The 24,941-nt window shown below is 33.3% G+C and overlaps 2 protein-coding genes across 3 annotated transcripts in view; one reads left to right on the top strand and one right to left on the bottom strand.

Moving 5' to 3' along the window:
• The window catches only part of LOC145296117 (HEAT repeat-containing protein 1-like), a 139,487-nt gene extending 132,741 nt beyond the window's left edge, over window positions 1-6,746 (top strand). Inside the window, exons 43-45 of the mRNA XM_080142263.1 lie at window positions 638-790; window positions 4,489-4,597; window positions 6,600-6,746. Coding sequence (XP_079998389.1) covers window positions 638-790; window positions 4,489-4,597; window positions 6,600-6,688 — 351 coding nt within the window. The 3' untranslated portion in view covers window positions 6,689-6,746. The remainder of the gene's footprint in view (window positions 1-637; window positions 791-4,488; window positions 4,598-6,599) is intronic.
• Window positions 6,747-12,574: 5,828 nt separating this feature from the next.
• Window positions 12,575-24,941, bottom strand: part of LOC145296118 (eukaryotic translation initiation factor 4E-like) — a 102,691-nt gene continuing 90,324 nt past the window's right edge. The window contains exons 4-7 of one of the 2 annotated variants that reach the window (XM_080142265.1): window positions 24,111-24,224; window positions 21,901-22,040; window positions 16,127-16,181; window positions 12,575-13,293 (exon numbers count right to left, since the gene is read on the bottom strand). In XM_080142265.1, the coding sequence (XP_079998391.1) occupies window positions 13,234-13,293; window positions 16,127-16,181; window positions 21,901-22,040; window positions 24,111-24,224 (369 nt within the window). In that variant the 3' untranslated portion in view covers window positions 12,575-13,233. The remainder of the gene's footprint in view (window positions 13,294-16,126; window positions 16,182-21,900; window positions 22,041-24,110; window positions 24,225-24,941) is intronic. The other variant, XM_080142264.1, reaches the window with a different exon arrangement.

Here is a 24,941-nt window from a genome sequence, read left to right as displayed (position 1 = left end):
AGCAGCAAACAACCAACCAGATGTGGCAACAATACTCCATGCATGAGCGAATTGTGACTTTCTGGAGATATGGGATACTCTCGGGTTTGAATAGTTTTCTAGCCTGGTAAAAAAAAATTTATTTTTATTTTAGGATGTTTACGTGTGATCGCCTAAAAAATAATTTTTTTGTGTGTTGTAATCTATAAATTTATCAAAAAATAATTTTTGTGTGTTGTAATCTATAAATTTATCAAAAAATAATTTTTTTGTGTGTTGTAATCTATAAATTTATCAAAAAATAATTTTTTGATGTTGTAATCTATAAATTTATCAAAAAATAATTTTTTTGTGTTGTAATCTATAAATTTATCAAAAAATAATTTTTTGATGTTGTAATCTATAAATTTATCAAAAAATAATTTTTTTGTGTTGTAATCTATAAATTTATCAAAAAATAATTTTTTGATGTTGTAATCTATAAATTTATCAAAAAATAATTTTTTGATGTTGTAATCTATAAATTTATCAAAAAATAATTTTTTGATGTTGTAATCTATAAATTTATCAAAACATAATAATACTGAGAAGCAAAAGCACTGAAATTTAAAATTTCTTTTTTACTCACGAGTCATCTATTTATGTATTTCTTTTCCAGTTTGAAAATATCCATGGTCGAAAGTACACAAAGCGCGTTACGGATCACTTAGTGCCTTGCCTCGGACAACTCGCCGTTGCTACACATGATGATGTTCTTTGGAAAAGTTTGAATTATCAGGTTTTATTAAAAACAAAACACACGGAAAAAGAAGTAAGTAATGAAACAATTCACCGATTTTTATTTATTTTTTTTTTATAAAAAAAAAAAAATTACTTTTTAAGTTCAAAGAAGATTTTTTTTTCTTACAGTATAGGGAGATGTGTGCAGGACAGGGACTTTGATGGTGTGGTCACATTGAAAAAAAAATAGACGAGTTTTGGGGTTATTAAATGTAGAACAGTTGAGGTAGCAAAGTTTCTTTTTAAAGAGGAAGGCCAAGAAAAACGAGAAGTGATAAAAAAAATAGGAAAAGGGATAAAGACTTGGTCAGAGATAGGTTAGTTTAAAAGTCAATTTTTAAAAAGCTGTCCAACACATGCCAGCATGTAAAATGGATTTTAAACCAATGATAATGATGGCAGAAAAAGGATATGTATTGTTTTCAAACATATCAAATTTGTGTTCATTTAAATAAAGAAGAAACGGCGAATTTATTTAAAGAATATTTAACTGATGATGGCAATTAGTTTTAAGCCTCTGGCTTATTTGGCAAAAAAAAAAAAAAAAAAAAAAATTCAACCGTGGTCGCCCTTCGGGGCCTGTGGCGCAGTTGATAAACGTTGAATCTCTATGGTTCCAGGTGATGATTGTTTGAAGATAACGGTTTCAATCCTACCCAAAGCTGGCCAGAGGCTTACTTGGCCAAAAACGTGGTAAGACGACAACTATGGAAGGCAGTGATTGCTGTGAATGCAGTCAGGAGATTCAGAGTTCCTATCCGTCGTGGTTACCACCTGACGAAGGCCAGAGGAATAGTTGGCCGAAATGTCATGAAACAACTAAGAAAAATGAGGATAATTGTCCGCAATAAATAAATAAATAAAACTCAATGAATTCCAATTAAATAATATATTCTTTTCCTTGTTTTGATTCTCACGCATATATCCATTGATATTTTGTTTTTTCTTTTTTAATTACATTTTCACCCCAAACAAGGCAAATTGCCACTTTGGTGTAGGGGGCTACTATCAGGGGCAACAACTACTAGGGTACTATGTAGGGATTTGGGCAGCAAGATGTCGGTTCACGTTACACTTGAACTTCTGCACGTCAGAACTGTTGGGGAAGCAGGGACCTGGAATGGAATTCCAAAGTCTAGCGGTTTTATCTACAGTAATGTGGTTTTCGGTTGATTAACTGTGTCGGATATATACTCGAGAGTAAAAACAATGGAAAGAATATGCTGTTGTCATAGCCCTAGTGATGATACTATCAATGTTGGGAAGAAAAGAAAAAGAAAAAAAAGAAATATAACAAAAAGAAATCTCTACTAATATATAAAACAAACTTTGTTTATGTGTGTGAGTTCGTCCTCTACAGACTTGAAAATGGCTGGGTCGATTTTTATGAAATTTCACACAAAGGTACGAAATATGCCTTGCAGTGTTCTTTGATAGGTTTTATATCAGAATGTCTTTGATAATCGAAATAAAAAATTTAAAAAAAGACGAAACGGGCAATTTTGACCAAAGTTAACACCTTACACAGTCACCGGTGCATTTGAGAAGTTTTATTGCTACACAAGCTGAAAAACCCAATATATAAAATTAACAGTAGATTCTTTGATATGATAGGGGCGCGTTCAAAATGAATGTTTCTGTTTAGAGTACAATTGAAGTATGATACTTGACTTTTACATTTTAAACTTTAATACAAGTCATTATATATAAAAATTTTATAAAATCAACAGTAAGTTCTCTACAGTGCAATCTATACTACAATGTATTGTGAACTTTGTCACTGCAAAAAGCAGATGAAGTTTCGTCTCAGCGCACCTCGATGGGTCCCAACTAAAGCAGGCAATCAATTGATTTGATTGAAAATAGGTGATTTCACCGATTTTGATGACAATAAACATTCATTGATTATCCCAGGCAACAGCGGGTCTCCCTGCTAGTGTTAAATAAGGTTGGTGGGTACTTGTACAATTTAATCAAGACATTAAAAAATGAAAATATCGAAAAAGGTTATATTGTACGTATCCAGTTTGGACTGAAGATCTCCGGAAAAAAAATTTCCTTTATTTGATTGAGTATTTTTTTTTTTTTTTTTTACAGCGGAAAAACATGTTCTTATGACAGCGCGTTGAAGTCAGCCATTATGGAATTTGTTAAACATGCCACGAGGAGATAACTCCAGTTAAAGTGCCGACACTCCCTCCCCATCTTTAATACTAGCTTTTCTTCCTAAAAATCAAACCTTTTGCTCGGTATCATAAATTGTTTTTTCGCTGTAAAAGAAACAAAAAAAACTACTTGATGAAATTAAGTGAAATATTTTTTAGAAGAACTATGTTCCATAACGGATACGTGCAATATAACCTTTTTTCAATATTTTCATTTTTTAATGTGTTGATTAAACTGTACAAGTACCAGTTAGTGAAAAGACAATGGACAGGAATTTGTTCGCAAAGGAAAAGTGAGTTGTGGCAGTTATTAAAACAACAAAAGACTGAATAATAGAGATATAATATTAGACTGAACAATATATTAGGATTGGCAACAGGTTTTACGAGGCCAGATCATGGCTAAGAGAGACCTTGATCAGTCGACACTGACAGACATGGCCTCAACAGAGTGTACAGAGAGATTCTGGAAAAAAAAAAAAAGTTTTCGCTAAAACACTTAGGAGTATTAACCAAAAGTAACCAAAATTTGTAGAATTTTATCAGCTTGAATATTTTCCATTGAAAAGTACAGCTGCAAGTAATTTTATCTCTATATAAATAAAATGAACTCATTTTTTCCCGTGGGATTTTGACCTTAATAAGATTAAAAATCAAGATATTTCATGCAAATATAATATGCACAAATGGCAGAACAATATCTGAGGTGTGTTATAGGCTTATTATTTCTCAAATTCCTCGATGATCTTAGATTTCTATACTTTTTCTGCTGAGAAGTCACGGCCAAAATCGGTTAAGATCAATGGAAGTGGTAAAATATTTTCTCTCTAATAAATTCCTCCTCCCCCTGCCACCACTTAACACCGTTTGGGGATCGTTCACAAGGAACAGTTGAGAAGAGAACACCGGTTTGGCTTCGTAGTTCTTTCATGTTAAGTTATTTAAAATCACTAAACTAAGTTGCAGTGCTCTGTGGCGTAGTGGTTAGCGTGCTGGACAATTCACATTATATTTTCACGTTCGCGCCGACCTACCGTAGTGGTTTTTTTTTTTTTTTTTTCCTAAACAACTGGAATGGACTTTTCTTGGTGGCCGAACTGTTAACGTTGCAGATTTTTTTTTTTTTTTTTTTTTTTCACACTTTATTTTCCTACTTTTACTCATGACTCCGGGTTTGATCCTTCCTACTTACCTACCATAACATTTTTTAAAACTCCCCCCCCCCCCCCGTCCCGTCCCGGAAACAAACACTCGGGCAACGCCGGGTACCCCCGCTAGTACAAAATAAAACTAAAATTGAATATTTTTAAATTATATTTTGACAGGAAAATGACACTCATATACAACACTTAGTTAGACGGTTCAAAAAACGTAATTTCAATGAAAAAGAAGCAAGATTGATTTTTATAACAAACATACAATAAAAATTCGACCTCATCATCAGTTTTATTTATTGAATAATTTCAAGTTTTCGATTGCCATAAAATCACTTTATTTTACATTTAGAGAAAAAAAAAAAAAATGTTTTTGTAGACAAGTTGATGGTTTCAATCTTTCTCTTCAGGTGCGATTGGCTAGTTTAGCAATGTTGAATGAACTTCACCAAAAACTTGGAGAAGCTTACTCCACACTTTTACCAGAAACAGTGCCGTTCTTGGCAGAATTAATGGAAGGTAAGCAAGTTTTTTTTTTTTTTTTTTTTTTTATTAATGAAAAAAATTTGCTCTTAATATGTCCATTACAAGAAATTTCTAGAATCCTTTTCTCCATTTTGATCAAAATTCGTTTATACCATGGAGGTTGTTTCAAAAGTAGAGCCTCCTATCTTCTTTGTGGCTCTTCAACTTTTTGAGTTAAAAAAAAAATGGGAGTAGTACCATTAAAACAAGCAACCTTTTGTGATACAAAATTTTTTTTTCTACATAATCGTCACTATTCTCATAACCGCCTTTCCATTCTATTCTCTTGGGATCTTTTCACCGTTGACTGATCCTGGCCCCACTGTTAGGGCAAAATGAACACTGATCACTAACGTTAGCTGCTGTAGACATCTACGACTCTTCATTCCTGAGGCTTACCTGCAAATCTATATATCTATAAAAGTGAAAATGTCTGTGTGTGTACATTTCTCTACCAAATAACTGTCAATTTTCAGTCCACATTTGACAAAAGGAATATTATGATTTAAGAAAATCTTTATAATCAGTTTTCGGCCAGAAATTTGGCTGTGAAGTGGTCAAAGTTCAACGATTTAACTTTTGAAAACTCTACCAAACTCCTCCGGCAATTTTGAAATTTTCAATGTAGATTACTTGGACATGGATCAAACTTTTTAATTTGATTCGAGCCTCAAAAAATAAATGTTATGGGCTTAAAAATTGGAGTCAAAGTTAACAAAAAAAAAAAAAAATTTGACCTCTGCGATCTCTACTAAATTACTCAGCCAATTTCTGGTTTAAACATTTGAAATTTTATGTAAAGGGTATTCAGGGATAGGGCAAGCTTGTTAATTGGTTTGGGTCAAAGTTCGAAAGATTTGACCTTTGCGGCGTCTAGCAAACTACTCAGCGAATTTTGGGTCTAAACATTTAAAATTTATACATAACGGGTATTCAGACATGCAGCAAGCATTTTAATCAGTTTTGGGGTGGAAATTTGGCTGCCAAGAGGTCAAAGTTGAAAGAATTGATCTTAGCTGATTCTACCAAATTTCTCCGCTAATTTTGGGTTTAAACAGATAACTTGGACATGGGTAAAAACTGTTCATTTTGATTTGAGACCAAAATAATAAATGTTAAGGCGTCAAAGTTATAAAAAATTTACCTCTGCGGTCTCTACGAAATTACTCAGACAATTTTTGATGTAAAGATTTTAAATCTTACATAAAGTGTATTCACACGTAGGACAAGTTATGAACAGTACATAAGGCCCAAGCAAAGCCGGGCTTAACTGCTTGTAACCTTGAATATTGTTTTTCTCATAAAGAAAATCCTAGCAGGACTTTTCCCATTCACCAAGGCAAATGATTTGTAAACAAAGAATATCTCTTGGGTGGTCTTAATGATCAGAGATATCAATTCACACGAACTACACATATGTATCCGTAACCCATATCATTCCTACCTCCTACTCAAAAAAAATTTTTTTTTTTTTTTAAATCCCTGTACTTTAATTAATGCTTGGAGTTATATAAATTTTAGCAAAGCACTCCAGATATACACTTTATGTGAAACTAAATATAGACCACATTACACACCTTTATGTGTAATAAACAGCTCCCTCCCCCCCCACATGTAAAAATCATGTCCATGCACATCCAACCTTGAGCTTGACAGATGTTTATAAAATCTCAGCGCAATCATATTACAATGGTGCAAATACTTACTCGACACCAGTATTTGCTAAACAAAATAACATTGAAGTCTGTTTTAAATATGTATCTGTTTTTTATTTATTTAAAAAAAAAAAATTATAATTCAGTTTTATATCAGGAGATTCGTTGTTTCGTACAGCGTTCAATTCGAGCACAGCTCGTCGCCTATCATTTATAAACATAGCAGTTCCAGAAAACTCACCAGCAAATGATTGTTGTCTTTCACGTGTTTTAAAATTTGTAACGATCAATTAATCAGTTTAACTTTAATATCTGTGTTCAATGTTTTTTTTTATTTAAAGATGAAAGTGATGAAGTTGAGAAACAGTGTCAGTTGCTGATCAGTGAAATGGAAAAAACGTTGGGAGAAGATTTGCAGAAATACTTTTGAATTTTTTTTTTCCCCCCTCATTTTGTATATTTAAATAAAATTTCATTTTTTTTTATAAGTGTTTTGGTTTTCTGTATTTTTTTTTTTTTTTTTTTTGGAGAGGAGGGGGATAGAATTGCTTCTATATTAAAAGATAAAGATAATTTTGTCTGGTGTATGTCCCTGTGACAAAGTGAAAATATATTGCAGGAAAATCACGTAAATTGATCAAGTAGTTTTATTTTTCAAAATCATTTTTAAGCAATTAGCAGGCAAATCTATTAGGAATTATCTCCCTTTCAAGAATTTTTTTTTTTCAAAATGGCAGCTCAAACTTTAGTGTACTTATTTAAAAACAAAGCTATTTGATCAATGCATGTGATTTTTGGAATATATTTTCGTTTTGTCACAGGTAGAATACATCATACAGATATTTTTTATTTTCACTTTTTGGACAATTTTTTTTTTTTTTTTTTTTTTTGCTTGCAAGGAGATGGGGCTTTCAGTGTCTAAATTAATGAATCAAAGTTTGCCAAGCATGTACGTAGTTCTTGACTAATCTTTATTTCTATTCAAAACGAGATATGGTAGTTTTCGACTAACAATTTCAGTAGCATTTACTTATATCCATGTATATATATAGTCAATACGGTGGGAATTGTATGTGTATTCGACAACCACAACTGGCGCAAAAAAAAAAAAAGTGCATGTGAGGTGACGCCACAGAAGAATAGTGAAGGAATGAATATATGAACGACGTTCACATTTTGGCAAAGTTTCAGAAAAATCTAATGGATGGATCAAATGCTATGGGGCAAAAAGTGTCATTTTGGGGCATTTTTGATCTCTTTTGAGCCCCTGGGGATACCGAATCCCAGTTTAAATGGATAACTGCAGTTTCAGGCCTTAACATATGTATATTTGAGTTGACCACAAAAAAAAAAAAAAAAAAACACTATATAAGTCAGACATGTTAAGTTTTGCTGAGAAATATGAAAAAGAGGCGTTTTTAGCATTAAAAGTTCCCCGCAGATGTGAACCAGAATTTGGCCAGGGTCACCCATACTGGATTTATATTAAGAACTAGCGGGGGTACCCGGCGTTGCCCGAGTGTTTGTTTCCGGGACGGGGGGAGTTTTAAAAAATGTTATGGTAGGTAAGTAGGAAGGATCAAACCCGGAGTCATGAGTAAAAGTAGGAAAATAAAGTGTGAAAAAAAACAAAAACATCTGCAACGTTAACAGTTCGGCCACCAAGAAAAGTCCATTCCAGTTGTTTAGGAAAAAAAAAAAAAAAAAAACCACTGTGGTAGGTCGGCGCGAACGTGAAAATATAATGTGAATTGTCCAGCACCCTAACCACCACTACGCCACAGAGCACTGCAACTTAGTTTAGTGATTTTAAATAACTTAACATGATAGAACTACGAAGCCGAACCGGTGTTCTCTTCTCAACTGTTCCTTGTGAACGATCTCCAAACGGTGTTAAGTGGTGGCAGGGGGAGGAGGAATTTTTAAGAGAGAAAATATTTTACCACTTCCATTGATCTTAACCGATTTTGGCCGTGACTTCTCAGCGGAAAAAGTATAGAAATCTAAGATTATCGAGGAATTTGAGAAATAATAAGCCTATAACAAACCTCAGATATTGTTCTGCCGTTTGTGCATAATGTATTTGCATGAAATATCTTGATTTTTAATCCTATTAAGGTCAAAATCCCACGGGAAAAAATGAGTTCATTTTATTTATATAGAGATAATGGGCTCCACATTTTGGCCAAGATTCAGAAAAATCTAATGTATGGATCAAAAGTTATAGGGCAAAAATGCCATTTTTGCCCTCTTGTGCCCCTGGGGAATCTTTGCAAAAAAAAAAAAAAAAAAAAATTTTTTACTATGCACATCTATTTAAAGAAATAGAATTTGTGGCAAAATTTCAGGAAAAAATTAATAGCAATTATATGACAATCATCCGGACTAATGGACACCACTGAAAACAGGTCCCTCTCCCATAAATCAGGGGGGGGAAAAAAAAAAAAAAAAGACACGTCTTACTGATGAAAGAATATATATATTCTTTATTATTCAGTATGTGTTCAGCAGAAAACAAGCACACATTCTTCCACGTGTTAATCGACACAAGCAGTCATAAAAAAAAAAGGAAAGAATTCCTTAGGTATATTAGTTTTGACATTTAGGCTAAATGAAGGATTAAACAATAGTTTTCTTTCTCCTGATGCGACTAGGTGGGTTAGAAGCATTGTGATTAGTATTTTGGTTTGGATTATAAATGTAGACTGATTTGTTGTTATTGATAGCGGCAGATCTTGTTATTTGAACTGGTTTCTTACGAGTCATATTGTGTGTGATTAACTGTAATTGTAATAACAAACATCTTTGCCCACTCAATAATGATTGCATCCATAAAGATGTTATATATTCTTGCACTATTACTGAGCTCCCACGCAATCCTCCCATAACAGACACTAATATTTCGTCTTCAAGTTATTCTTCTTCCCATCCTCCATCTGATATAGTTACTAATCCAATACACCATTCGAGCAGCCCTTCCATTTACAATCATACAACTAGTAATAATGATGATAATAATAATAGTCATAATAATAATGAGAATAACAATATTTCTCCTAACACTAACACTCATTATCCCCTCCAAAATAGTTCTCATACAGACATTGTCCCACCATTTGTTGAACACTATGAACAAAATTCAAACTATTTAACTAATACAAATCAGCAAATTAATATTAATACCAGACCTCGAGCTTTTAATAAAGTACATACATATATCGGCGCTACTTCAACATTAATTAAGAAAAGAATATCAAACCACATTTCTTCTTTTAACAACCATAATTCTAATAATAACCAAGGAACTTCTCTAACCACTTTAATTAAAAAACTTAACTCTAACAATACCCCCTTCTCAATCAAATGGACCATCATAAAAAAGTTAAGTCTTATACTCCAGGCTCTAAGTCATGTCGCCTCTGTACAACCGAAGCTATAACTATAATTACTTCCCCTCAAAGTAACAATATAATAAATTCTAAAAATGAACTGATCTCTTTCTGTAAACATAAGTCCAAATTTAATTATGGCAATTTTGAAATTACATAGTTATTACTTTTACCTTTTATATAGATATAAAATATTTTTTCTTTAACTCTTTCGTTTTTCGACATACTTCTTAATACTTTATAATTTAATAATCCTTTATTTTAATTCTTTATCTCTTCTTTGCATGGCCGGTTTTTTATCTGCATTTTCTGTTTTATTCTTTAAACTTTCCTATCTATCTAATATATCAATCTACCCACACTTTCATATCTTGTATGTATATTTACTTAAATTTTACTATATGAATTTACTTCCCCCCCCCTGAAATTGCAGATACTGGCCATGTTCTCCCCTTAAATAATTTTTATTTTTATTCTTCTTATTTTATATATATTTTATTTTTTTTATTTATTGTTTATTTTTATTTTCCTTTTAGTGTCGTTTAATAACTCTTGCTGACATTTTTTTAAGTGATAACCTGTACATTTCAGTTGACCTATTATTTTGCCCTATATATATTTTCGCGCCTTTAACATTTCCTGTCTGGGTCATTTTGACTTTTTTTTCCCTTTATTTTATATTTAACTTCATCATTTTTTTTTTTCCTCTCCTTTTTCTTCCTAGATCTTTTTTATTTATAGTTATGTCTCGGAAGTAGAATGAAAAGCACATCTTATTTTTCTTTTATTAATATTATTTTTTTTCCTTGTAAACATGTTTGTGAATTATTCCTTGGATTTCTGCCTTTGGATTATTATGGACCATCTTCTTCCAATTACGAGATGTCTTTGGATTTTACTTGTACAAATGGAAATTCTTTTAACTTTCTTGAAGTTTTACATTTGGATTTTACCGTCACTAGATTTTTATCTTCCACCAGACTATCCATTCATGTGTAATCACCTTTTTCTTTACCACATTCCCTCTGCTTAACTTTTTGTTTTCAAGTAAGATCTTTGACTTACTTGTTTCATCAAATACTTCTGCATGCAAAATCCGATCCCGCGTTTTGCTAATTCCTACCCTCTGATGAGGAGAGTATTTCTTCGAAACTTCGCGGATTAAGGACTATCCATTTATCTTGTGTTTCCTTTTCAGATTAAATATGTTTTTAACTCATTTCAAAATGTTTTTTAACATATTTTAACTGTTTGCTCATATATATATATATATATATATATATATATATATATATATATGTGTGGATATTTCTTGTTTCATAACTATTTCCTATCAAATTTATTCATAAACAACTTTATATAAATAAAACATGTGCAAATATTAAACCGATAAACTCTTAAGCTACAGGTCCAGAGGATAGATTTGAGAGTAAGAGAAATAAAAACTCAACTAGAAATAGGTCAGTTTGAAAGTCAGTCTCTAAAAGCTGTCCAACCTGACTAGAATCGCATCACTCTACATAAAAGCATGAGATACCAAAGGATACACACTCGAGTCAAAACAATGAAAAGAATATGCTGTTGTCCTAGCCCTATAATAACACCCCACCTGAAAATTATATTTTAATTATTGGAATTCTATTGAGATGAGTAATTTGTATTTTTTTAAAATTTATTTATTAGCGGAAGATTATCTTCATCTTTTACTTATTTTTTAAAATGTTTAGGCCAACTATTCCTCTCATTTCTAGCCCGTCCCAGTGAACAACCTGATGATGAAAGCCAGAGGAATAGTTGACTGAAATGTTAAAAAAAAAAAAAACAAAAAAAAAAAAACACATACCTGAGAATTCTTCAACTTAACATTCACAGGCAACGTGAATTGCCGTCTAGATTTCAGAATCAACACAGGGATATGAACGACATCTTTCAAAAGCACATGTGAATGTATGGGTTTGCTGCACGCAAACACTGAGGAGAACAGTATTCCTACAAGTCATTGAGTGCATTGCCAAGGCTGCTCCAAATAAAGTGGGCACCCTCTACCATGCTAGAAAGTTACTTACATCTGAGAGTATCTTGCATCTCTACAAGGCCACCATTCGCCCATGTATGGAGTATTGTTGCCAGATTTAGGCTGGTGCATTAAGCTCTTAGACAGGGTTCAAAAGAGTCGTCAACCTAATAGGTCCTGCACTGTCAGCCAGGCTTCAACCTTTGTCCCATTGACGAAATGTTGCATCCCCCTAATTGTTTTACAAGTATTTTTAATGGTAGGTGCTCCAATGAACTACAACCCCTTGTATCCCCCTTGATGTAAATACCCCTGACAAGCAGCAAAATCCCACCCCTACATAGCAGAGATCCCAGATGCTAGAAAAGCCTTCTCTAATAGTTTCTTCCCCCAGAACTGATAGATTTTGGAATTCCCTTCCAGGTTCCTGCTTCCCTTACCGTATTGACATGCAGAAGTTCAAGTGTAATGTAAACCGACATCTTGCTGCTCAACTTCCTATATGGTATCTTTGCAAATTATGCCCCGATAGTATCCCCCTATATCAAAGTGATACTGTGCCTTTTTTGCCTAATTTCCAACTGATAATAATAGTTATCTTCAAGTCCAACGTAAACAAGTTCTTGATCAGCTGTTCCCCATAAGTAATCCAATTTACCAAATTTCCACTACTAACAGTTACTACGATATTGTCCCATTGAATACTATACACTCATTAACTTTTATCCTCAAATGGCGCCCAGGCTCTGATAAGTGGTGACTCCTTTGTAAAAAGGAAAAAAAAAAAAATCGTTTAACCTTTTACATAGAAGATAAAACATTTGGCAGGAACGTTTTTATTACTTTAATTTTATAAAAGACTTCACGATTAAAAAATTTAAAAAGAAAAAAAAAATGACACTTGTCAATAATCTCCATTTTTAAGGTTGAACATTTATTTCGCAACATTTTTTTTTTTTTTTAGGTCAATCAGCTGAAAATGGAGAACTAAATAAGCAAGAAAAAAAATCTCTTAAGAATAATTTTTTTTTTTTTCCTTTTTATTTTAAAAAGGGACAAAACTTATAAATTGGTACATTAACAGAAATGAAAACTTTCCCTCCCAATAAAAAAAAAAAAAATTCCATTTTTTTTTTTTGTTTCAGTGGAAGTCAAAATGTTCAGCTTCATCATATTTTTTTGTTTTTTTTTTTGTAACACTGTTCAACAGTAAATTTGGGGTGGAGTTTTTATTTATTTATTTTCTTTTTTTGGAGTTGTAGGCGGAGGAAGAGGCGGGGTGGGACAATGTAAAAAAAAAAAAAATAAAATAAAAAAAAATGGATGTTCGTTTCACTTTCATTGCCATCCAATAATCATCATTCTCTTAGATTTCCAAAAACATTTTTGTTTTCACACAAGGAAATAAGTTTATGTGCCATGCAGTCCCCAAGGCAGTTGTGTGTGTATGTGTGTGTGTCATGTATTGAGTGGATGCAAAATATGCAAGAGGAGAGGAGGGGGGGGGGTAATCTGTGTGTGACGTGGACAGGAAAAAAAAAAGGGGGGGGGGGTCCACCAGCAAAGCGTTTTCTATACAGTGTAACGATCCCGAGCTGTAGAGCCTGTTTTTTTCATAGAGTCTTCATGTGCCTATAAAAATATTAAAAATTCAACATCAAAATAGGTATTAAAAAAAGTTGCATTTTAAGAAAATTGTTAAAGGAGATCATTTAAACTTTCAAAAGATAATGCACACACACACACGTTAGTGTTGGGACGATTTATCAGAAATCGAAAAAAATCAGAACCTTTTGAGGAATCGGAAAACTCTGCGTCTATTTTCCGATGCCCCAAAATGATTCCTTTAATTATTTTTATTTCATTTTGTTTGAAACAAAATCTTCCACTGCTGATAATAAAATAAGTATTTATTAATTTTAAACTATCAGTAAAACTAAAATCTGTACCTTGCACCTCACAATTGTATTTTTACATTTGAGAAAATATGTGCACGTTTATTTTCTGCTTTTACGACGCTAATCTGGAAAAAATAATTTTATAGTTAACTATTTAGAGATCTATAAAGAATCGGAATTGAGATTTAATGAAGAATTGGTAATTGTATTGGAACCGGGAAAAATATTGGAATCGTCCCATCACTAATATATATATATATATATATATATATATATAAAACATATTATAAATGTATACAATTTTATGTAAAGCACTTTTTACCCTTCTTTCACAATTGCTGCTGAATAAAAATATCAAGGATGGTGTAACATCTTTAATAATTTTGAGAAACTCATCCCATTCTCAAAAAAGGAATACAAAAAGTTGAACCGTCAAGCAGAGTGTAGAATTTAAGACGGCTGCCATTTAAAAGTGCTAAATTTGAGGTGGACAAAATTGTAAAACTTAAATTCTTTGCCTAAAATATTGTGATATGTACAGGTTTCAGTGAAAGCAAGTAAGATCTATAAAATAAGTTAAAATTAGCTCTATATTATCAACTGGGAAATCTTTCTCCAAATAGAAATTCTAAATTAATTTATTAAAGAAAAAACAAGTACTCACAGATAAATAACAAAACTTATTTAGCTCAGATTAAATAACGTTAAAAAAAAAAAAAAAATACAATACTTAAATGTTATTTTGACAACTTTAACGTTTCAGCCGATGTAACCTCTGACCAGTTTTTGGTCAAACTCTAGAAGGACCCATGAGTTAACAGATAAAATACAAGGTAAAATTCAGGTTACTTTAGAGGTTGAAGATGTAATGCAGACAATACTAAAAATAAAATTGTGGAGTAAAACTTCTTTGGTTGATGGAACAAGAACATGCTATGCCTATCGATTAAAGAAGAGATTCTGTTCGAAAGAAGATACACTTGAAATTTGAAGGTTACATCTTTCTAACAGTATTCGGAAGAATCCAAATAATCGTCAACTAACAAATTAAAAAACAATTGTCTAAATAACAATCAGCAGAGAAAGATAGAGGGAGGGGGAGAGAGGAGGGGAGAGAGAGTGAGAGAGAGAGGGGGGGAGAGAGAGGGGGGGAGAGAGAGAGAGGGGGGGGGAGAGAGAGAGGGGGGAGAGAGAGAGAGAGGGGGGAGAGAGGGGGGGAGAGAGAGAGGGGGGAGAGAGAGGGGGGGGAGAGAGAGAGGGGGGAGAGAGAGAGGGGAGAGAGAGGGGGGAGAGAGAGGAGGGGGAGAGAGGAGGGGGAGAGAGGAGGGGGAGAGAGGAGGGGGAGAGAGAGAAAGAGGGAGAGAGAGAGAGAGAGAGAGGGGAGAGAGAGGGGGGAGAGAGAGAGGAGGGGGAGAGAGAGAGGAGGGGGAGAGAGAGAGAAAGAGGGAGGGAGAGAGGGGGGAGAGAGAGAAAGAGGGAGGGAGAGAGAGAGGGAGGGAGAGAGAGAGAGAGAGAAAAAGAGGGAGGGAGAGAGAGAGTTGTGATTTCAAAAGAAAGAAAAAGAAAAAAAGTATTTTGATGCCATCAGTTAGAATCGAAACCAAAACCAGCATTCAAAGCTGGTAATGTTCCATATGGTGACACGCATATGAACTGATTAAAATTCAAAATAAAGATGAATGTACAAAAGATACTTTCTTCAATTTTGACCCATTTAAAAACTATTTTGACCCATTTAAAAACTATTTTGACCGGCTTAAGACCCATAAAAGAACAGTCCGTAAAAATTCCAATCATTTGAGGTTCTTAGCGCCGCTATGCGACTTTTAGTTTTGGAGGAAACAGAGTTTTAAAATATGGAGACAGACAGACAAATAACCTTTTATATATTTAGATTTATTCATTTTTATTTTAGAAAAACAATGTTTTTGCAAGTTTTTGTACTATTAAAATATTTTTGAAAAAAAAATCTACCAAATGCAATACACACACATTTTATGTAAAATGTTAATTTTTTTAAAACTTGCCAAAACAACTGAAATTTCAAGAATTTACTTTTCATGTTGGTCCATGAGCTTTCCATACCATTTGCAGTAATAATTTCCACAATATACTGAATATTTTTATGAACTGAATAATTTCCTAATTTAAAAAATGTCTTAAATTTCTTTTACAAAAATTTGAAAACTTATTTTCAACCAAACCAGTAAGCCCAGTTTAGTAAGCAGAATATTTTTATATCCATGCAAAGTTTTTTGTTTTTCCATTTCACACAGTTTGCTACAGACCTAAAAATTGTCTTATTTTGATTAATTGAGAAAACTATTCAGAGCCAAGAATTCACTTGCCTGTGCAGATGGCACAATGGATATGGCAGTTGTAATCCTGACAAAAAATAAAGCAAAAGTGAATGACAGATTAATAAGAGAGTTAAAGTTGTTGATATAAACACCCCCTCCCCTTTCCAACAACTTAATATTTTTTTAAGCAATTTTCTTTCATAGAAATTTGGAAGATTAGTAAATTGATTGCATTTTCAATATTAAAGTTTAAACCGATGAGATTACCTGAAATCCTATAGATATCTTTGGGGGTATATGAAGTCTTTCCTTCAATTTGTGTCTGAAAAGAAAAAAAAAAAAAAAAAAAAGAAAAAAAGAAAAAGATTATGCAACGAAAAAAAAAGAAAAAAGTATTATGACACTTCCTGTCCATTAAATGAAGAAACCATAAAAATCTTTTTTGTTGGTAGGTCTCTCACACTTCAGTTTTATCAAAGAAAGAATCTATTTTAAACCCTATACTGTTATGGGTTAAATTTGCATATCAATGAAAAGTCCCTTTTAATAAATGTTTAAGTCCAGTTTAATTTCAAAAGTTTACATAAAAAAACTAGTTTACCTTGAAATGCTTTTTTGGAATAGTTTTATCTCTAAAACAAACTTGGGGAGGTGGGGGCTTTGCCCAGGCATAAAATACGTTTAAATATATTTTAATTTGTCCAGATTTCGTATATATTACAGTCTTGATTTCAAATGTAATAAAAAAAAAAAAAAAAAAAAAAATTGGATGTCGTCAGTTAAAATTGAAACCGAAACTGTAGCATTCAAAGCTGGTGACATTACCACTGTACCAACGTGATATGCAAAAATTAATGATTAAAAAAAAAAGATGAAAAAAAAGACGAATGCACAAAATGTTTAACAAATTTTGACCCCTTAAAAGCGATTCTAACCGACTAAAGACTCCTAAAAGAACGGCCTGTAAAAAATCCAATCATTTGAAGCGCAGCTCTTATCACTTAGTTTCGGAGGATATAAGAGTTTGAAAATATGGAGAATCTTGGCCTTCGGGACAAGATCAAAGTGTAAGTATCTGTTCTTCAGATGCTGCACTTCTATTTCTTATTCTCTTTCGGTGGAGGAGAAATCCTTCACGACTGAGACAATTTTTATTTTTGTACCTTTTCTCCACGTTAAAAAACGACCCTGGTGTCTAACTCTGTCCCGTGGGGAGGCATAGTAAATAGGTATAACAAACCTTTTTTTTTAGTTTTTACTGCGAAAAAAAAAAAAAAAAAAAAAAAAATTTTTTTGTGGTTTTATACATTGATCAAAATTTTAAGATCACTTAAAAATCTTTAAATAGAAACCTTTGTATTTTTATTAAATTAGGCTTTTTACACATGATCCAAATTATCAGACTAAGGGTATAAATTGTTAGATGTATGGTAATTCTAATGTTTTTAGTTCAGTTAAGAGATTAGCAATCACTGTGTAAAGGTGTTGCCATGCCTAAAGCAAGAAAAATAACAAGTTGAGCGCTCTCGAATTCTAACATTCCATAAGGTTTGTCACAACGAGCGATAAATCACAGTAAAATTGTTATCTGCAACTTTCTAAAGAACACTGAGAATTATGGAAAAGCAAAGTCCTTTGTACCCCCCCCCCCAATTTCTCCTGCATTGAGTAGGAGAATCAGACTGGTTGTTATGAATGACAGCGGACTTTCTTCTAGTCAAATTAAGGCGGTTACAGATGCTGATTGCAATCCAATAACCATCAGACGACACTATATATAAAAAAAGGCATGGTAAATAAAAAGCGTAAACAAATTCCTTGATTGCTTCCACGTCACAAAGTGGACCACTTAAGAATTGATCGTGAATACGAAACCTGGGACATTGAGAAGTGGAAGAAATTCCTGTTTTCTGATGAGAAAAAATTCAATTTAGATGATCCTGATGGTTTCCAGCAATATTGGCATGACAAAAACGCCCCTTGAAATTTTTTTCACATGTCATAGTGGTGGAGGGCCTGTAATGGTATGGGGTGCCTTTGCTTACAGAGGGATGATGGAGCTCCAGGTGGTGCAGGGTCACCAGGCAGCAGTTGGTTATATTAGCATGCTACAAAAAGCATCTTTGATGATGGAGGGTTATCGTTTGTGTGGGGACAGATGGTTATTCCAACAGGATAATGCTGCAATCCACACTCCAAGACGGACCTTGAGCTTTCTCAAAAAAAATAGAGCCATCTCTTGGGACATCCTGCATGCTCACTGGACTTGGACCCAATTGAAAATGTTTGGGGATGAATGACAAGAGAGGTTTATCGAAATGGCAAATAATATTCAACAAAAAATGAACTTCGTGAAGCCTTCAGAAACTGGAGCAGGATCCGCCGCACCTTTATGGAAACCTTTATTTTAGCATTCCCTAAAGAATTTTTGAAGTCATCATAAGATGTGGAGGTAGAACTCATTAAGTTTGATTGTTGAATGTTTTCAAACTTTTCATACAATAGAATTTTTGTCTCCGGTCTTATAATTTTGATCATATGTAAAAAAAAAAAAAAACTAATTTAATAAAAATGTAAATTTTAAAAATAAATCCTTGGAATGTAGCTTTTTGTTTCCATAAATTTTTAGATTGTAGTATTTATAACCTTAAGTTGGAAGAGTTTAAAATCTATCCTGTTAAAAAAAAAAAATTTTTTTTTTTTTTTTTTTTTTTTTTTTAAGATTTAAGTGGTCAGCAGAAAAATATATTTTAAGAGTTTATTTTATTTATTTTTTTTTTACAAAGGAGTCACCACTTATCAAGACCCAGAGGCTACTCGAAGATAAGGGATAATGAGTGTACAGTGGTCATGGGGAACACGCCAGTCATTGTTAGAAGTGGAAATTTGGCAAATTGGATTACTTAAGAGGATGGTTCATCAAGAATTTGTTCACATTGGACTTGAAGACAACCATATTGTAGTCAGTTGGAAAGCAGGAAAACGGAACAGAGTTCCACAGGCATGCAGTTCTAAGAAAGAAGCTTTGTTCATGGAATCTAGATTTAGGTTTAGGCACAGATAAAGAGTGGGGGAAATTATTGATAGTGATTTCAGCTAGACGAGTATTTTTCATGAAAGTCAGGCAAGGGGAAATCATAGATTGGAGCTCAGCTGAGCACTTGCCATGAAAAACAAATTAGTTCAACCAGATCATAAAAGGTTAACAGTAATGATAACAATACTAATTTCCATAGCAAGTGCTCATCTGAGTTTCATTCTAGAATCCCTCTCACTGTTAAACATTCACAGGAACACTCATCTGGCTGCAACCACTGTCAGCAATTTTCTCCTCGACCTGTGCCTAAATAACTGCCTTTCTGTGAAACTGTCCAACTGGGCTGCTTTCCAGCTGACTACAACACGGTCGTCTTCAAGTCCAATGTGAACAAGTTCTTAATCAAATTATACTCAATTTTCATCACGTGCGTGGTCCACCTCTGGTGCTGCATGTGAGATGACGCCACAAAAAATAGTGAAGAAATGATGAATGTGAGAAGTGTGAAGGGCCAACATTGCCTTCACATTTTCGCCAAGTTTCAGAAAAATTTAATGCATGGAGCAAAAGTTATGGGGTAAAAAGTGTCATTTTTTGCAATTTTGGGGCATTTGTGATCTCTTGAGCTCCGAATCCCAGTAAAAATGGACAACCTGTAGTATATTTAAATTCAGCACCATGGAAAACTACTATATAAACATACATATCAAGTTTTTGAGTAAAGAGCTCTAAAAAAGTTTTTTTAGCCCTAAAAGTTCCAGAGGGATGCGGACCAGAATTTTGCCATACTGAATTGATCAAATGCTATGGGGCAAAAAGTGTCATTTTTTACCTCTTTTGAGCCCCTGGGGATGCTGAATCCCAGTGTAAATGGATAACGGTGCTGTTTCAAGCCATAACACGTATATTTGAGTTGACCACTGTGAAAAACCACTATATAGTCAGACATATCAAGTTTTTGTTTAGAAATATGAAAAAAAGAACCACAGAAAGGGGTGTTTTTAGCACCGAAAGTTTCCAGGGACGCGAACAAAATTTGGCCGGGGTCACCAATACTGGCTTTATATTAACAATAGGCTCCACATTTTAGCCAAGTTTCAGAAAAATCGAATGGATGGATCAAAAGTTATGGAGCAAAACGTGTCATTTTTGACCTCTTGAAACAGAACAGAAATTTTTGCAAAACAATTTTTTTTTACTGTGCACATCTATTTAATAAAATACAATTTGTGGCAAAATTTCAGGAAGAACTAATGGATGGTTATCTGGCAATCATCCGGACTAACGGACACAACTGAAAACTTGTGTCCCTCTCTGATAAATCGGGGTACCAACAATCACTACGCTGTTGTCTCCGTGACCATTATACACTCATCAGTAATCTTTATCCTCGAGTGGCCGTTAAACCTTGATTAGTTGCGATTCTCTTTCTTGAGGTTATTTTTTTACAACTTTTTATATACCCTGAAGATCTTAATATCTACGATTTGCGAACGGACGTCATATCTACATTTATTTACATTGACTTTTAAAAAATTCATGCTATTCCGTCCTTTCGGGTGTTTGTTGATCTTTTTTTGTATAAATTAAGCAAAACCCATCAAAGGAAAGGCGTCAGCGGCCTTTCATGCCGGGACGTCTTAAAAGCAATTAGCTTTGATCAATGCGAGGAAAACCCTTCATGTTAGACAATTGCTATTCATTTGAGAGTTCCCCCTTTTCGGGGAAGCTTGGTTTTCCCAACATCGTGGAGAAACGATGAAATAGCAGTAAGCTTAACTGGCCTTCAGCCAACGTTCATTTTTGCACCTGTGTGAACTCATTCACTTAGCAAGTCAATTTTTTGATTGACATTGCTAAATTTGAACGCTTTTCACTTCCTGTGGTGTTATAGCGTAACGATAAGATGTCAGGTTTTCTTTCACTTTCTTTCGCGTCACAGGTTCAAGCCTACCTACTAAGACTTTTTTGTGCTCAACACACACCTCCCAAACACCCGGGCAATGTCGGGTACCCCTGCTAGTGTGTGTGTATATATATATACACACAAAATGGGTGCGAGAGTATGTCCACGAAAGGCTTTTTTGGTGGGAGTTCTTGACAAGGTTACTATTTTGGAGAACTTTTCTTACACTCCCTAGATTATAATATCTGATTTGAAAACGGATGTGGTCTTTATTTTCAGCGAGTTTTAAGAAATTGCCTCCTTCCCGTCCTTTCAAAACTAACCGAAGCAAAGGCAGCTGCCTGGCTTTTCTATCAGCAACGTCTTGAAGGCAATTAGCTTTGATCAATGTAGAGGAAACCCTTCATATCAGACAATTGCTATTTATTTGGAAACTGCCAGAGTTCCCCTTTTCAGGTGGGGGGGGGGGGGGGAGAGTTGGTTTTCCCTAACATCGTGGGAAAACAAATGCATAAAATGGACAGAAAGCGAGAAGCTTAACTAGCCTTCAGCCAGCTATAAAAGCAATGTTCATTTCTGAGCATGCGTGATTCTTAACTTAAAAGTCATTCACTTAATTATTCATTTCTCCAAGTCGACTTTTCGACCGACATCGCTATATTTGAACACTTTTCACTTCCTGTCGCATCATAGCATAGCGGTAAGATGTCAGGTTTTCTTTCACTTTCTTGTCTGCCTTTGCGTCATGGGTTCAAGCCTGCCTGCCTACTAGCATTTTTTTTTTTTTTTTTTGCTCAACACACACACCCAGGCTAGTATATATGAAAAAGAAAAATTATCACATCGACAGTAATCCTACCAGTGACAAAACCACAATAACAAATTATCATTATCATATAAATAGTTACGGCTATATTAAAGGTAATAAAAAAAAAAATTAAAAAAAAAAAAAAAAAAAAAAAAAATTAAAAAAAAAAAGCTGGAATCAGAATCTGGAAATAGCACTTTCCATCGCTAAAGGGTATCAGTTCAATCAGTTCTTAGGTCAAGGATTAAAGTTTTAGGTTTTCAGGATTAAAAAAAAAAAAAAAAACTGACCCTATTTTAAGATTTGCCTCAGAATTCCTTGCGTCTCGTGTCCACAGGCCCAATTTGTCACCTTTATTTCGGATGTTAACAACAGCACCACAAACATTAAAGCTCATTTCATCAAACGCTTCACCAATTAAGCACAATAACTGAAAAATAAATAAGTAAATTAAAAAACAAACAAAATTAAAAATAGAGAGCTTGGGAAAAAAGGAAATTTTTTTAAGACAAATCTTCGCAAATGGTGATTTTTTTTTTTTTGGAGGGGGGGGGGGGTTATTTAGAATAAGACTTATTAAAAAAAAAAAAAATCTATGATGTATATTACGTACTTGTCACTGAACGCAGATACAATATTAAAAAAAATCACATGACTTGATCAATTGAATTTTTTAAAATTAAGATAATCCAAATTTTACAATTTGTAGTGAATAGAAAGTTTTGAATGCAAACAAAATCTGCAGCCAAATTGAATTGTCGCTTTTGAATTTGGGGGGAAAAATTAAAATAATATGGCTACTCCTTGCTTCCTCATAAAATGTGATTTTCTTAAAAAAAAAAAAAAAAAAAAAAAAAAAAAATCGATTGACATAATTTTTGGAATATGACATCTTTGTTCTGTGATGAGTATGTGATTTTTTTTTTTTTTTTTTTTACACCGAGTGTAAGTAATTGGAATTCTTATTGAGATGAGTAATTTGTAGTAATTTATTGCGAACTATTATCCTCATCTAATTGTTTCACGTTTCGGCCAACTATTCCCCTGGCCTTTGTCAAGTGGTTAACCACGACAGGATAGGAACACTGAATCTCCTAACAGCATTCTTAGCAATTACTGCCTTCCATAGTTGTTGTCATCTCACTATGTTTTGACCAACTAAGCCCCTGGCTGACTTTGGGTAGAATTGAAACCAGTATCTTTAGACAATGCTCATCTGGAACCATAGAGATTCAACGTCACAATCCACTACGCCACAAAGGGGCACCTGACAAAGGCCAGAGGAATAGTTGGTCGAAACGCAGTGCAACATCAACTAAAAGATGAAGATAAGTTGGCAATAAATAAATGGATAAATAAGCGCAAGCACCTTTTTTCTTTTTTAAATTTAGGCGCTCGTCCAGCTTTTGAATCCGACAAAACCAATTTTTTTGTTTGGCCTTTTCTGAATGTTTATTACGACTTTCAAAACAAGAAATAGAAAATAGATTCTCTAACTCACGAACTCCCACTGTAAACAGAACATCACATAATTTATTTCGAAAATCTTTATAATATACTAGCAGGGAAACCAGACGTTGCCCAAAAATGAATAATGATCAATAAATGTTTCACCCTTCCAAATTTTGTCATCGAAATTGATAAAATTGACTATTTTTCAATACTCCCTACAGTGACTTAGTCCAAAATACATAGTTTACATTGCACCGTAGAGAACCTACTGTTGATTTTTTATATATAATGGCTTGAATTAATGTTTAAAATGATAAAGTCAAGTATCATGGTGTAATTGTGCTTTAAGCAGAAACATTCATTTCGAAGGTGCCCCGGTCATATCAAAGAACCCACTGTTGATTCTATATGTCAAGCCTTTCGGCTTGTTTGGTAATAAAAGCTTTAAATGCACTCGTGATGTTAGACTAAGCCGTTAACTTTAGTCAAAATCGCTTGTTCTTTCTTTCAAATTTATTTCGATTATCGATACTTATCAAAGACATTCTGATATAAAACCTATCTAAGAACACTGCCACAGACACATAAAGTACATTTGTGTGAAATTTCAAAAAAAAAAAAAAAATTGGCCCAGCCATTTTCCAAGTTCATAGGGACTGAACTTGTACACACAGACACAAAGTTCCTGTTATATGATAGTAGAGATAAAAAGAATGGATACAATTCACCCATATTTATAGACTTCTCTCCAAGAGTAGTTGAAACGCTCTTGAAAATTGTGAAATTTGATGCATGAAATTATGAGTCTTGCAATAGTGAACCACTAACTTATTGCCAAAAGTGCAATGTAACTCTTTCTGCAAACTGCTTTGCTCCTTGTCATAATGTGTAAATTTTATTCTGAATGTATATAGCCTCTTGATTTGTAAAATATATCACATGTACCCAGAGTAAATATTTGGCTTTCTAGATGATTTCCTTTCAATTTGTGAAGTCGTCAACAGAAAAAAGATACCTTGGGATTAATGTGTTAAAATTATCAACTTACCGTTTCCTGCCAGAAATTATCTAATTCTAAATGCCGTTGTTGTTTATTCAAATTGATAATCCATCGGCCACCTTGTTTATTCTGGTCATCTTCCCACATTGGCTGAATTCCATCCTACAAAACAGAGTGTAAAATAATGACGGATCAAGTAAAGAGTAGATACCCTGTAGCATAAGACAAAGATTGGCGAACATTTCAAGTAACACCGGTTGTTTGTAAACACGTCAAATAGCAGACATGGTTGAATGTTCGCGAGCAAGATTTAAAAAAAATATATTTACAAAACTTTTAAAGATTTAAAAGAAAAAATATATATTTACAAAACATTTTATTAAATATTTACAAAACTTTTAAGGATAAAAAAAAAAAAAAAAAAAAGACTTTCTATTTACGCAAAACTTTTTAATGTAAATAAAAACGTATTTAAACAAAATATATTTAAATAAATAAATTGATCCCTAATAACAAAGCATTAAAAAAACAATTTTTTTTTGGGTAAACATTTAAAGATGAAAATGAAGAAATTTACTTTATAAAAATATCAAATAGCATTTAATTCTTAACTACCAATACGATACCATATGAAATTATAACCCTTTATTTAAATCTATTTTTAAATACTATGTTGCTGAATTTTTTTTAAGATGAGGATTGATAATTTGTATTATGCGGAATACTGTTTGCATTTTTAGTGTTATTTTCACGTGTCGGTCAATGTAACTTTCAACTTTCGTCAGATACATTTTGTCAAACTCTGGAATCTTTTAGTCCAACTCAGGAATATGCACAGAATTTCAAACAGTATGCAATTGTTACTGAAGATTAAAACCT

This window comes from Euprymna scolopes, chromosome 16 (genome assembly GCF_053919585.1).
Source record: "Euprymna scolopes isolate OS-2025 chromosome 16, ASM5391958v1, whole genome shotgun sequence".
Taxonomy (NCBI): domain Eukaryota; kingdom Metazoa; phylum Mollusca; class Cephalopoda; order Sepiida; family Sepiolidae; genus Euprymna; species Euprymna scolopes.
Note: the sequence above shows the minus strand (reverse complement) of the source record. Positions and strands in the feature narration are given on the sequence as shown.